Source organism: Triplophysa dalaica, chromosome 1, assembly GCF_015846415.1.
Source record: "Triplophysa dalaica isolate WHDGS20190420 chromosome 1, ASM1584641v1, whole genome shotgun sequence".
NCBI classification, from domain to species: Eukaryota; Metazoa; Chordata; class Actinopteri; order Cypriniformes; family Nemacheilidae; genus Triplophysa; species Triplophysa dalaica.
The window spans coordinates 15,379,809-15,394,702 of NC_079542.1; the positions used below are offsets into that span (position 1 = coordinate 15,379,809).

A 14,894-nucleotide genomic window follows, 5' to 3' on the forward strand; every position below is an offset into this window, starting at 1 on the left:
GAATATTTATAACTGATTTAAAAAGTAAAACAAATATCTTTAAGATTGAATAATTTATGTGAGATTAATAATAAATAATATAGTAATAATAATGAAATAAATAATGAAACCGGAAGTGCGTCTGGACCAGTGTTTACATCTTGCAAAGTGGTCTATAGGTGCATGTTTAAGTAAAATTATCATTTTTGTTTAATTCTGTGAAGTACTGACATTTCACATAATTTCGAATGAAATATAGTTTTTAATCACGGAAAATTGAAATGGGACAAACAGATTTTGAATGCTGCAAAGAAAACAAGTTCCCATTCATGTTTAAACAACGCAATACTTTTTTTACGATCATTTAAAAAATTCATATATAATGTAATAAAATAGATTTTTTTGGACTGAAATTGCCACAATACATGCAGAAATTCTGATAAAAGGCAAAACCGATGTGCACAGTTATGCAGTATATACGATTATGCATGTGTGTGTTTGAAAATGAATAAGAATCACATAAAAAAATTATATCATTATTTTTATATAATATTATTGTTCCACAATCACACATTCACTTCAGTTTCTGGTTATTTTGTTTTCATTTGTTTCATTTTATTACATAATTATTTTGACAGACTTAAAAGAAAGTAGGAATACGCTTCAAAATAGACGTCTGTGCCATGTAGATTGAAACAGCGAACCAACAGAAGAGCACATCCACTCTGCAAAACCTCAACACAAACACACCTCCCACACAAACATTCCACTTCAAAGTGGTTGGAGCACAATGCATTCTGTTCTATCAAAAAGATTTACAGTGTTGCACGTTCCCTTTCAGCATATGAATTTAGATGAGACCATTTTCTCTTATGATTGATATGCAGCATTATGAGTTTAATATCGTCTGATCAGAGCATCATAAAAAATGCACCAGTGTACAACAGACTTTAATGAAATCTCACCCAAAAGACAAATGATGATGCAGAATGTTCCTATTTGAAAATGTGCTTTTTTTTAGAACGGAATAATAAACGAACAGAATATATATGACGTTTGTGAATATGCAATGCTGCAGTCAGCCTGTTGGAACATCTGTGCACCTTTGCCAAAATAGGAAACCAAAGAAATAAAACTGAAAAGAATAAGCAAAATCAAATATTGCAAATATCCAGGAAACGACTGTGGCTTGTTATCAATACATATTAAACAGTAAAGAGGGCAGAGCACACCGAAATAAAAGACAAAACAAGTGACACAAATATACACATAAATACTGCAAAAGGTGAGAATGGGCAAAACTAGGAGACTACAGAAATAAAATGTGACAGGCAGACAGAGGAAAGAAAGCGTTTCAGAAAAATAACAAAGAGAGAGAGAGATGAAGAGAGAGATGACACAATGTAAGATTACACTGTGCAGTTCAGGGTGCCATTTCATCAACACTTGGATGAATCAATGGCCCGGTAAATGATTGTGAAGGACACACACACAAACACGCACACACACACACACACACACACACACACATACGCACACACAGATAAAGCAGGGGGTTCATCTTTTGTTTTGAGAGCAGGCAGGGATTACCATATCCAGCTCTTTTGTCCAAATCTTTCTTTCCAGATGAATAGAGTACAACAGCAAATTCCTCAATCCTAATGAAAGTACCCCAGACCCCCCATAAAGCCCTTCAGTTAGTTGCTGTGTTGCTAGCAGCTTGAAAGACTTGAGCAAAGCTTTGCATTAGAATACCAAATCTCTGCCCATATACATAGACTCTACAGGATATAAGCCTACCCATCTATACTGCCGTTCCACCGCTGGAAATAGCTTGGCAGGAAGTGATTATTTTTTGTCAGGGAAAATTAATGGTTACATGTTTGTGAAGCCATTGCTGCAGAAATGAGGTGTCGCAAACTGTTCTGACACGCTGTACACTTTTGAGAGAGTGCATCAGAGGATTAAAGATAACACTTTATAAAAGCTTTAACCCTTTAAAGCATGAATCATTATGAGTTTAAGATTTTTATATCATTGTAGAAAATATGCAAATATAGTTATTACATCAAATATAACACTGTCCAAATTTGTTATCACTCTCCTCTTCTGAACATTTATCAGTAAATCCTGTGATTGTTCATGTTCAATATGTACAAATTTAAATTATATAGAAAGATTTTTCCTGACAGAACATTTTGTTCTTTCTCACTACATGTGCGTATTTTACTTAGTGTTTCGAGGTATTTCTGTAAGCAATAGCTTAACAACGAATGGATGAATAATTTATATCGTTTTTAAATAAATCATTTGCAACTGTAATTATGAAATACATTTTTAGATATTAATAATGTATGAACAACTGGTTAATAAATAATAGAATAACTATTAACTCAGAATGAATGTAAAGCGAGTGTTACCAGACAGTATATATTAGTTGGGAAAACTAATTGTTTGCAAAATAAAAGTTTTGTTTACATAATATATTTGGGTGTACTGTGCATAATAATTATGTATAAGTAAAAAAACACATGCATGCATACATTTAAGAAATATTTATAAATATATACATTTTTTGATTCATATTATATATACACATACACATATATAATAACAGTACACTCACATATATTATGTAAATAAAAACTTAAAAAAAATATATATTACAATACAAACGCTAAAATGTAATTTGCAATAGAAGTGTTTTCATTTTTACAGTAAAATGCAGACAGAATGAAAGATAGAAAGACACAGTTATTGTTCCCAAAAGAAAAAAAACAGGGAGTTAAGTGTAAGAAGGTGCATTTGTGTTTCATGCAACAACAAAAAGACAAACACATGGGAGCTGCTGTCAGAAACAGATGCTTGTGGTAGCACCAGAGGAATACTAGTAGATAAGTGCAATGCGTTCATTTGAGACACCCATGAAACCATCTAAAGCTTCACCATTCTGAGTGTTTTATGAATGTGGAGGGGGGTATAACACAAAGGAAGAGTCTTGCCTAATATGCTGATCTAGGGACCATAATGTTCTCTAATGTGTCTGGGTCAATGCAACACTGCAATAAACAGAACCATACCTGTCGGTGTCATCTGGAGCTGTGCAAACACAAAAGACTCCAGCCTTCCAACAGTTTTTTAAACAACCCCTGTAAGCATATTCACGTTGTTCCATTATATTTAAAAAGAAACAAAATGCACTCAGTCAACCTACTGTATGACAGAAGCTTCTGATGCTGTTGGAAACAGCAACTCAAAAAGGAGGTTAGGTTATGTTGATGTTTTAAATGCACTGTTTTTGTGAACACAGGTTAGATTTAGTTGTAAAGCTGTCATGTAAATTATGGACATGTTATCAAATTTTAACACTAATAAACATAATTCACAATGCTTATAAGAGGCCCAACACATTTCCACTAATCGCAAACACTGAGAAGTTGCCTTATACCTTAGAGAAACATGTGATGTCAAAGGCACAAAAACAGGAATAAATGATTCGGTGTGATCAGCCATGTGTATACAGGAGTAATAAAGTGTGAGGAGAGATCCTCTCTGTTTAAATAAAGTAATAAATTGGTATTCAGGCACCAGGGTTTTCATAATTTATCTGCCGTGTGAGAGCGGCTGATCATGTTGACTTAACATTTTGTCTGACATTTGGGTCTGACGAGCCCAGCCATTAACTCTCTCAACATGCTACAAGAGACTCTCAAAGGGGAGAGACTGCAGATACACACACACATGCTGAAATTCACACCACAGCAATCGCACAAAACTGGAGCGCATTTCCACAGATGTAGACGCGCTGAGTGTGAACACACTCTCAGAAGGATGAGATGTCTAGACTTACACATCCAATCACAAAATGTACAACTGTTGCAAACACACCTGTTAGAACTAATCTGCCTACTTCTGCTACCAAGGTCGAAGCACTGACAATCAAATAAGAAGGGAAAAAAACACATCAAATGTACTGCATGTACTGGCTTGTTGGCCGCATATTTCAATGAGCACTAGTGAGAATTACTGCAAAAGATATTTGTTATTTCACATCCAGGTTTGCAAGTTCCTAGGAAATCTGTTCCTTGCCTACAGTATCATTTATTTGTTTCATCTTATAGCACCCAGCGTGGGCTTATAGGTTTCTTGTTCGTGCATAAGAGAGCCGACTGCCTTCATGTAAAGAAACCACCCAAACCCATTCATATCTGCATGAATCTGTTTTTCCTAGAAGTAATTATGGATCAAGGGAAAACAGAATCTATGATGTCAGATTCTTTTTCTTTTATTTGTCAACCTTTCTTTTGTGCATTAAAGATCAAAAATTAAATCATGTGTGTTAAATGTTAAAAGAGTCACTGAAAAACTGAAGCACCACCGGGGTCAATTCTGATTTAGTTTATTTAATTAAATTTGCCTTAATCCTATAAAATTAAATGCTGGGACGTACTGCCAAAAAAGAAAAATGTTTTTAAAATCCATAATGCCAAAAAAGAACATTAAAATGACATAAACAGTCAAACTAAAACCTGACCAAAGCAAAGGTTGGTGCAACATTAGTAGTTTTCACAGCCATAGATGAAAATTCTGGTACAAACCATCAGCACAAAGCACAATTAAAAGGCAAGGAGGGATTAGGTTTGAATAAAATTGACACTTAATTTTGGTGATGAAAGCATCATTTCTGTTATTTCAAAGTAATTTATATTAAGATGCCACTGAAACACCTCAGTGCTTAACACAAAGCAATGGTTTTCATAAGGTTAAAGTTTGCCTAAATTTGAATTGCCATGTTTTATCCAAGTTATTTTATATCTGTTTGCTTGTTATTGAATGTGTTACTGTGCATGTGTTGTGGATGTGTTTCAGTATGTGAAGAAAAGGGGTTTAAAACTTGAATTATAACTAATGCTGCAATCATGGTCGTGGCACTATGAGAGGATTCTTCCCCATTGCTTTGGGAGATGATCTGAATAGCAATTAGATTGTAATAGTGATGTACGTGTTGTGTGTGTGTACCTGCCACTCTGGCTAGCAGGGCCGTGCTGATGTTTCGGGCATTGGGACGCACTCGAAAGGTTACTGCTGGACCCAGAACCCTGAGAGACACAGAGAAAACAGACAGATAATAAGAGCAGGTGAGCAAAATAACTGCAGTTAAAACGCCATACACGTAATCTTGTTTTATTAAGGAATAAGTTACTGCAGTCAACTGATGTCCATTGGTTTTGTTTATAGTTAAAAGAGGAGACCACTATAAGGAATATTGATTTCTGGTTCATTTTCTTTTCTCGTTGACAGATCTGTACCGTCAGCATCCCTATTAGCTTTTGACACATTTCCCCCAATGAAAAAAATCCTCACTGGACACCTAATGTTCTTAAAGGGGTCATGTGGCGCGAATATGTGTTTTTCTGTCTTTGGTGTGTAATAAGTTGCCCATGCATGTATTAGACACGTTAAATTGCACATTTTTAAGTGTCGGAACAAAAAATGCATTCTATCTAAAAGCGATGCGAGCAAGCCTTCCTGAAACGTTTCATGTAACCATGTCGTGGAGACGCTGTATGTTTCGTTGCGAAAAGAAAGCCTCTTCGTTTGCCCTTCCGAAAGAGGAGACAACTAACAACGAATGGTTACATTTTATTTAAAATACTGTTCCAGTGCAGTACAATCCGAATATTCAAGTGTGTGAAGCGCATTTGACAGATGATTGCTTTATGAACCTGGGAGAGATCAGGGCCAGATGTGCACGAAAGCTTTAAAAAAAAAAAGTGGGGCAATTCCAACCATTACTACTTCGCAAGGACAGACTGGCGCTTCAGATTGTGATCTGCAAATGCAGGCACGCCCGCAACGTCAAGAAAAACAACATAAGTTCTTATAATCAGTAATATTGTTCCAACTAGAGGCAAAAAATGTCGTGTTTATAATGGGGTTTATTGTCTTTGTTGAGTCGCGACGTTACATGGCGTAACACTGGTTGATCACTAACTGCATATCTTTATAACGTCATAGATAAAAGGCTTAACACTTAGCTATAGTTTTTAACTATTTAACTATTTAATAAAATATTTTTTACCAATCGTTTACATCCTGCTCAAGTCACACTGGCAAAGTTGATGTATTGGCTTGATCATCATCATTTTCCGGATCAGATTCGGGCACAAATTGATAAGAAGAGTGCCGATGACATTTTATCACCTGTCAGTACAATTGCTTGGGAACATGAAGTTCAGAATATGGTGTTATATTTCCATCACACGCTTGCAGTATTCGACCAATCACTATGCACTGGTTAACTGGCCAATCATAGCACACCTCGCTCTTAAGAGTGGTGAGCTTTGTAATAGATCTGCTTGTTTCAAAGAGGCAGGGTAAAGAGGAGATACAAACAAGCACGGTATGTGGAAAATACAGCGTTTTTTAACCTAAAATTGTGTACACGTTGGATTACATCTAAAACAAACGATAATATTCATTTTAGCCCTGTCATATGACCCCTTTAGAGATGCCTAAAATAGTGAATAAAGTTAGCAAATATAAACTATACTAAACCAACCTATGCTATGTTTGATTGAGGCGACACTTAAAGGTGTGCAATTGTATGATGGCATTTTGCATGCTTTTGGCATTTGTGATTGAGCCCGACATCTGTTTGGAGGGAGATCCCAACAACACACCTTATTCATTTATCTATTCTAACAGATGTCTGTGAACTACAATATTTCATGGTGAATTGCTCCTTCAAAGAGGAAGTAAATGATTTAAAAAAAACTGCAAAAAATATTCAACATAGGACTTTGAATGATGTTAAAAATACACCATCAAACAACCCCTCACAAATAGAAAAGTCAGCCCTGGAGTTGAGCAAGACATGAAAAAGATCAAAAGCAATCATATCCATGGCCACCGTGACTTCAACACAAACCCCATTTATCTGAACCATGATTCCACAATGAGAACATCTATTTATGCTTGACGTTATTTTGCTAGGAATATAGTGTTAAATTGTGTCCTTAACGTGTAGTTGTCCGACATGGATCTTCTTGTTTCCTGATCGGGTGCTCTCGCTTTGGATCAGCGTGAGGTGGAGGTCACACCCAGAGAGAAGAAATATGAGAGAAAGAAGAAGAGAAGCGGAAGATTGGAGGAATGGATCTGTCACTAGAACAAAATTCCATTCACACATCAGCAGGAGGGGAGAGCACCTCTGGTCATCCTCAGCATAATTAACACACAGACTCACATATCTGCCAGTGGTTACACACTGGTTATAGATTCAGAAATAGCTAGGTCTTAATATTAATTGTCTAGAAGTCATTGTTTACAGGACCTCAATGATGAATCATCAAGACACAGAGTTTGACTAATAATCTATCAATATCGGAATGATGATATCATCAACCAAATATAGTATCATGCATCATGTAACATTGACCAAACCCTCTACTTGTATTAACACAACCTACACCAATTTCCTCTATCTTCTATGTTCCGCGTACATAAGCACACACATCCTGTCAGCTGATATTGCCAGAGAATCTGAAATTTCTGGAATGAAAACACTGTGCTGTTAAAGCCACATAAACACAATAACCCAGAACCCCAGCTATAACACCATCAGAGCTGATAAGCTATCAGCAAACCACCAATGTCCACAACACAGAGGGAGGTAAGCCATAACGTGTGTGTGTGTGTGTGTGTGCGTGCGTGCGTGCGTGCGTTTGTGTGCGCGTGCAAGCGTGATTGTCCGTGTGTGTTATTGTAATGTGTATAAGAGAAGTGGACATTGTGATTGCAAATCTATGAAAGGGTGTTTCTCTGCCTCCTACTGTCTGCCCAGAGTACAGCCCTGACGTCATGTCTGGAGTTCAGAAAGATTTTACACTCACTCTTTATGTAACCGTAAACAAGATTAAACATGGCAGCACAGTGTTTGTGTGTATGTCTGTGTGAATTTATTACAATTTTATTACAAAATTATGTACAGAATTCTGTGATCAATAACTGCAAGTACAGGGGAAAACGGGGTAAGTTATCATAAGGTAAAGTGAACTCTGTGAATTCTGTATTTTGAAATACTTCCTGTAAAATCTTTCAGTTGCTGAAGTGTACAAGTATTGGTTTTGCATGCTGTTTTAAATGATCTTGCTCACCATTGTCTTAAATTTGTCTGCCTTCTTCTAATCTAATATCTGTTTTTGTAAATGCATTAAGACAACAGTTTACTATATTCCATTCCATTCCATCTTCTACCACTTATCCGAACTACCTCGGGTCACGGGGAGCCTGCGCCTATCTCAGGAGTCATCGGGCATCAAGGCAGGATACACCCTGGATGGAGTGCCAACCCATCGCAGGGCACACATACTCACTCATTCACTCACTCACTCATTCACTCATTCACTCACACTCACACAATTTTTCCAGAGATGCCAATCAACCTACCATGCATGTCTTTGGACCAGGGGAGGAAACCGGAGTACCCGGAGGAAACCCCCGAGGCACGGGGAGAACATGCAAACTCCACACACACACACACAAGTCGGAGGCGGAATCGAACCCCCAACCCTGGAGGTGTGAGGCGAATGTGCTAACCACTAAGCCACGTGCCCCCCCAGTTTACTATATGATACATTTAAATTAATCTGGATCTGGATTGTTCAAATAAATGTTACATGTATGCTCATATATTACAAACATCAAAATTACAGCACAACAGCTCACCAAAACAATTTGATATTACATTTTTGCACTTTCATTATTTGTATTAATGAATTGCTTCATATTGTTAACAACTGTTTTGTTGTTTATCTTTAATGAAAAGCCAACAATAGGCCAATTCATGGCAGACCACTATTACAATCTCATGTACTTACCCCACGGTGTGACAAGATGAATAAACGGTCAATGAGCGTTGAATGAACTGTATTTCTTCCTCTGAGCAATAGCACTGGAAATCTCAGTAATGGTTTTACAATGTATGTTGCTCTACAGAAGCTGACCTTAAACCCTACCCTTTTATTCATTGGACTAAAATAACCATTTAACAACTAGTCATCTAGGTTCTTCATGTCAGTTTCATGACAGTCATGGTCTCCAGAATATTATAACACCAGTCACATCCCATAAATCTGAAATGGCTTTTCTAGCACACGTTGTGGTATTTCAACCTTTTCACCATTACTTTTAGCTCGAACTAAATTACATTTAGACATAATGTTTTATATAAGGCAGCATTCAGTACACCTTTACATCATTTTTCAGACAAGATGAAAAGCAAGAGATCACAAAAGATACATAAGCAGGAAAACTGCTTGAATAAGCCTTCATTTGAGAGAGGAAATTAATAAAAACACACAGCTCACCTGGGTTATGTCCAACAACACACAAGCATTTTAAAAAGACAGGGTCAGGCTCTTCACCTTAACAAAACACATCTTGTAATTCATGACATAATTACACAGAGAAAATGAAAGAATTCTTCAGCACCTGAAAAAAAAGTGTTATCATTCAAATCTTCAGGTCTGTCTGTTTGTCTTTCTGTCTTTCTTTCTTTCCTTCCTTCTTTCCTTCTTTCTTTCCTTCTTTCTTTCTTTCTTTCTTTCCTTCTTTCTTTCTGTCTTTCTTTCCTTCTTTCTTTCTTTCTTTCTTTCTTTCCTTCTTTCTTTCTTTCTTTCTTTCTTTCTTTCCTTCTTTCTTTCTTTCTTTCTTTCTTTCCTTCTTTCCTTCTTTCTTTCTTTCTTTCTTTCCTTCTTTCCTTCTTTCTTTTCTTCTTTCTTTCTTTCTTTCTTTCCTTCTTTCTTTCCTTCTTTCTTTCTTTCTTTCTTTCTTTCCTTCTTTCCTTCTTTCTTTTCTTCTTTCTTTCTTTCTTTCTTTCCTTCTTTCTTTCTTTCTTTCTTTCCTTCTTTCTTTTTTTCTTTCTTTCTTTCTTTCTTTCTTTCCTTCTTTCCTTCTTTCTTTCTTTCTTTCTTTCCTTCTTTCTTTCTTTCTTTCCTTCTTTCCTTCTTTCTTTCTTTCTTTCCTTCTTTCTTTCATTCTTTCTTTCTTTCCTTCTTTCTTTCTTTCTTTCCTTCCTTCTTTCTTTCTTTCTTTCTTTCCTTCTTTCTTTCTTTCTTTCTTTCTTTCTTCCTTTCTTTTCTATTTTCCTTCTTTCGTTCTTTCTTTCTTTCTTTCTTTCCTTCTTCCTCCCCTTCCTTCCTCCCTTCCTTCCTTCCTTCCTTCTTTCCTTCCTTCCTTCTTATCTAAGCTAAATTTAAAAGTTTCGTAACACATTTGTTGCATTCTGAACGATTAGGCAGAAAGTTGCTTTAATCTTTGCCCTCTCACTTTGAGAACAGCGGTTATCATTACAAATATTTTGTAATTGAACTGAAGTTTCCCACTACATACAGGTCAAGATAACAAACACCTACACATGCTGAAATGCATTCTGCATTTTCCCCTCTCTCTCTCTCTCTCTCTCACACAGACACGCTCTCTAAAGCATTTATACAAAACTCAAACTTCTGTCCAACAGGAAACGTTCATAATCACTGTGCTGTCACTTGAAAATGACTACTCTGCCTAAACTACATTGCAAAACATAAAAACAAAACACCACCATGGATTGAGTGTTCCATTAACGGCATTAATGTGTCGGCGTTCATGTTTGTTTGTATGTGTGTGTGTGCGAGCACTTACGAGAGCTGTAGAAAATCTGTCACACGAAGGTTGACTCTCTGAGCTAAAAGCTCCATAAGGTTCAAACCCTGATTGGTGGACAGAGAACTAGGCAAGAGCACAAAAGGAAAAGAGCAAAGAAAAAGAGAGAGAGAGTTAAACAGACAGAGGGCAAAAGTCAGGTATAATCATATTTTTTACATTTTCAAAGTGTGTTGTGGGAGATCGCAAGGGCATTGTTAAGTGGTTGTTAGGGACTTCTGTGTGGTTGCTTACTGGCAGAGCCCACCATCAGGGCTTGGATCTTTCAGTCTTAGAAATGGCTCAGGTCTCTGTGCTTTTCTTAGTTAACACTCTTCTGCTGTAAAGTGTGTTGTAAGTGCGAGAGAGCACAAACTGAGAGATCTCGCCCCCACACACCTTTATGGTCGGCTGTGATTTGCGACTGATTGTTTCGTTACGCCATGTTTTTAAGGTCAGCACGGACGGACAAGTTACCTTTTCGCTATAATCTTTTTGCGTAGTGGCTGGTTGCATCACGTGTTTGTTCAAATACCAAATCACCAACCCTACTAAACAACATCAACCCTAAATTTTAGATAGTTAAAAATGTGGTACAGACATTGTTTCTGAGTAGTGTTGGATTAAACTGATGAATAAAAACTAGCAGTGAAACATGGCACATACTGTAGTGGGAACAGAGAGAGCCGGGAGAACATGAAACACATAGGGAATAGGACACAGGTGGCTTGTATTTTGATAAATTGCCTGTTTTTTCCAGAAATGAGGCAAACAATAAGGTGTAAATGGAATCCCTCTGAAGTGTGATGTCTTTATGATATGGCCAGGCCACGCCAGTTAAACAATCACACAATCCACACACACACATCTGAATGAATTGGACTAGCCTAAAAAATGACATGTGTATTCACACACATACGAGGAAAGTGAGAATGAGAAGATACTAAAGGCAACTGTATTCCTGATGTCTTTTTCACACATGCCACGCCCTTTTCAATACACACTTATCGAGCCTCATTTATCAATCTAACGCAAACAAATCGTACCTTGATAAAATCTAATCCTATTTTATATATCACGCCCCAATAAATTCAGGTTGTAGATGCCTCACCCCTAGATTTTGTGACATGGAGAAACGTAATCCGGCCAAAAATAGGAACTTTTACGATTAAAACAGTGGTTCTCAAACTTTTTTTGCTTAAGTACCCCTTTTTATGACTTTTCAAGCCAAGTAACCCTTGACCAGACCGCAACATTTTGCATTAAAATACAGTGAAATGAGAGTCAGACAGTTATTATATATGATGCCCCCTAAGTAGGTTTATTGCTTATAAACATTCCGGTATGTAGCTTGACGCATCTATGTAAAAATTAGTTTTTACATTTTACCTCAACCTCTCCTAACTAACATTATTTCGTTCCTAGACTACTCCTGATTCCGGGCTCAAAAAATAATTATTATAAATTGAAATGCATTTTAAATTTATGAATACATTTTTTATGCATATTTGTTTAGTCCTAATTTCATATAACAATACTACTATCATAATTTATTGATTTTCATTGTTTATTCCTAAATTTCAGTTTCTGTCACGTACCCCCTGCAGTACTCATTTGGGAACCACTGGATTAAGATATGTAAACTTTAACCTTGAAAAGCGAAATCAGAAGAAGTGAAAAACAGTTTATAAAGAGATCACTGCTGCTGAAAACAGCGAACCGAACTCAGGGTTAGTATTTTTTATTGGATATTTACTGGATATTTATATTTACCGCAAATAATTAATTATAATGGTTTCACTATTATCTTCACACTGAAAGAATTGTTGTTGCTTTAAACAACCTATGTTGTAAATTTTAACAAAATGATCTCACTTCAGTCTTAAAGAACTGTGTTTGAGTTACATTTTTACAGAGTTACATTTACAAATGTATGTGTAAATTAAGCCCTACTGGTCATTCTTGTGGCGCAATCAAATGTGTATTAAAATGTGTAAGTGTTTTTTTATAACATTTTATTAATTAAGGTGAAGAGAATATGGTCTGTGGCGGAGGAGACAGATGCATGTTTCTAAACGGGATCTAATGCTGCAAATTTTGCATTTCAGGCTGCTTAAATAATGCTGTTTTATGTTAACTTAATTTTTTTTCTTTCTTTTAAATCTATTAGAGAGCAGCATAACAGCGGTCTACTGCCCCCACAAACCGTCCGCGAGCCTGCCACACAAAGGCAGGCCATCTCGAGCTTTGACCCACTGCGCGTCTTCCACCCCCAAGCGAAACTCGCACAAATAAATAAACCATTAAATCATGCGCTTTGTCTGTTTTCATTAGAATGCATATTTGTCAAACAAAGAAGCCATCGTCTTCCAAATAGGTGAACTAACCCATTGCATTTAAATATATTGATTAGGCATATTGAAGTTTTTAAAATGTTTTACTTTTAATTGTGCATTTTAATCGTCGCAAATATTGCGACGATTAATGTACATGTATTTTGCAGAAAAAGTCATCTAAGTTTTGTTCACAAAAGCATCCATTAACCTTTTCATTTCAAGCATTTAAGTAATCATATAATTAGCCTATATAAGAAAATACTTCATTAATGTAATGAAAATAAGAAATCGCATTGGGATCAATTTTATCATCATTGTCATATACTAAACCCAAAACAACGAAGTCTATCTTTCTATTTGTCATTATTCCTTATCAGTTATCAAAGAGTTAAAAGGTTCTTAAAACTTGTGTACAGGTGGTGAGACCGGTCGTGAGATTTGATCGTAGCAACCGCTCACGTCCACCAAGTTTTGGGTGGAATCGACCATACTGTAGTTCTAGTTTTTGGTTGTACGCTCGTTTCATAAATGAGGCCCATGGTGTTTAAAATCATCTTTTGTAGGGAATGATAGATACTTTAAGGTAAATGGGACTGCCGTAGCCATGAAAAATTGGAGTGTCTGTGTGAGTAAAATATAAAAAAAGACTATGAGAGTGTAAAAAACACCAGAGCCACTGCAGCAAATAGTTTGAATGTGGTAAAATACCATATTAACCACAGACAGTTGCAAACCATTGTTCACTAACACGCATTAATAAAACATAATATTCATCAGAAATGATAGCATGTTACTTATTGAGGACAGTAATGTTTTGTAAGTATTTTATTCATACTTACTCTTCAGTGATAATGTAGCCAAAGTCTCCGTCGTGTGGACGTGAATACGTTGCAACATTCACTTCCACTCTCACACCCTTCTTTTGCCCAGTCTCTTCTTTATCCACTGAACTTTTCTGTGTCGCTTTTCCTTGTTGAACCTCTGGTTTGATTTCCGAAGAGCCCTCAGAACTGTGGATCCACTGTTCTACCTCAGCGTCTACCAGCGGGTGTAGATCCAAAGTGTCAGTTTCCATTTTCATCTTCATCGGGTCAAGTTCTGTTTGTGTTGTCCGACTCTGGACATTCTCTAAACTAGCTCTCACTGGGCTTCCAGCATTTGACTGGTCAATGTAACCCAGAAAAGGCTCTTTGGCTAGGTAGGGTGCAGCAGAATCATGGCCAGAGTTGTGATCCAGGAACTCCAGCAGTTGGCTGAGAAAAGCTTTGTTCTGGAAAAAGAAAGTGACTTTGGGAATTCCATCGATTTCACGTGATGTATCATGAGTCACTTGGACATGTATTTTGACATTTTACCTTGACATTAGAATCACTTTCTTCAGTTTGTGTTTCTGTGAACAGAAGTTTAAATGATGATGCGTTTTGTGACCAATCAGAATTTCAGAATTTTAAGGTCATGATTTGAGGCATGAGGTTGTGTAAAGGAGGACAGAAACAAAATGATAACCAGCAACAATGAATCCAACATTCTCAAATAAATTCTCAAAAGATGTATAACTAGTACCTTGTGGTGCGTCTTTTTCCACCGGATGCGACTGATCACCGGGTTCCCTCTTCACCTCCATTTCTTCCTCTGGCCTCTCATCCTGTGTGACCTCTCTACCTTTGACCCCTTCCTCTCCATCCACCACCTGCAGAGCCTGGGTGATGACCTTGGAGAGCTGGTCCAGGTCCTTAGTCTTCATAGCATCCACATTGACACTCTGGCGTCCAAGCTGGTTAACCACTCTGTCAATGAATTTCTCTGAAACGAGTCAGAGACGAAACTATTGATTCAGTGTTAAATGTACTGCACGCATAAAATAACAGCCCTTCTCAAATGTTTTACTTTGAC

General features: G+C 36.8%; 1 protein-coding gene across 3 annotated transcripts in view; it reads right to left on the reverse strand.

Moving 5' to 3' along the window:
- ptprn2 (protein tyrosine phosphatase receptor type N2) overlaps positions 1–14,894 on the reverse strand; it is a 146,234-nt gene that overhangs the window by 93,722 nt on the left and 37,618 nt on the right. For 2 of the 3 annotated variants that reach the window (XM_056746967.1, XM_056746975.1), the window contains exons 7-11: positions 14,565–14,804; positions 14,357–14,391; positions 13,841–14,271; positions 10,666–10,752; positions 4,999–5,078 (exon numbers count right to left, since the gene is read on the reverse strand). In XM_056746967.1, the coding sequence (XP_056602945.1) occupies positions 4,999–5,078; positions 10,666–10,752; positions 13,841–14,271; positions 14,357–14,391; positions 14,565–14,804 (873 nt within the window). The remainder of the gene's footprint in view (positions 1–4,998; positions 5,079–10,665; positions 10,753–13,840; positions 14,272–14,356; positions 14,392–14,564; positions 14,805–14,894) is intronic. The other variant, XM_056746981.1, reaches the window with a different exon arrangement.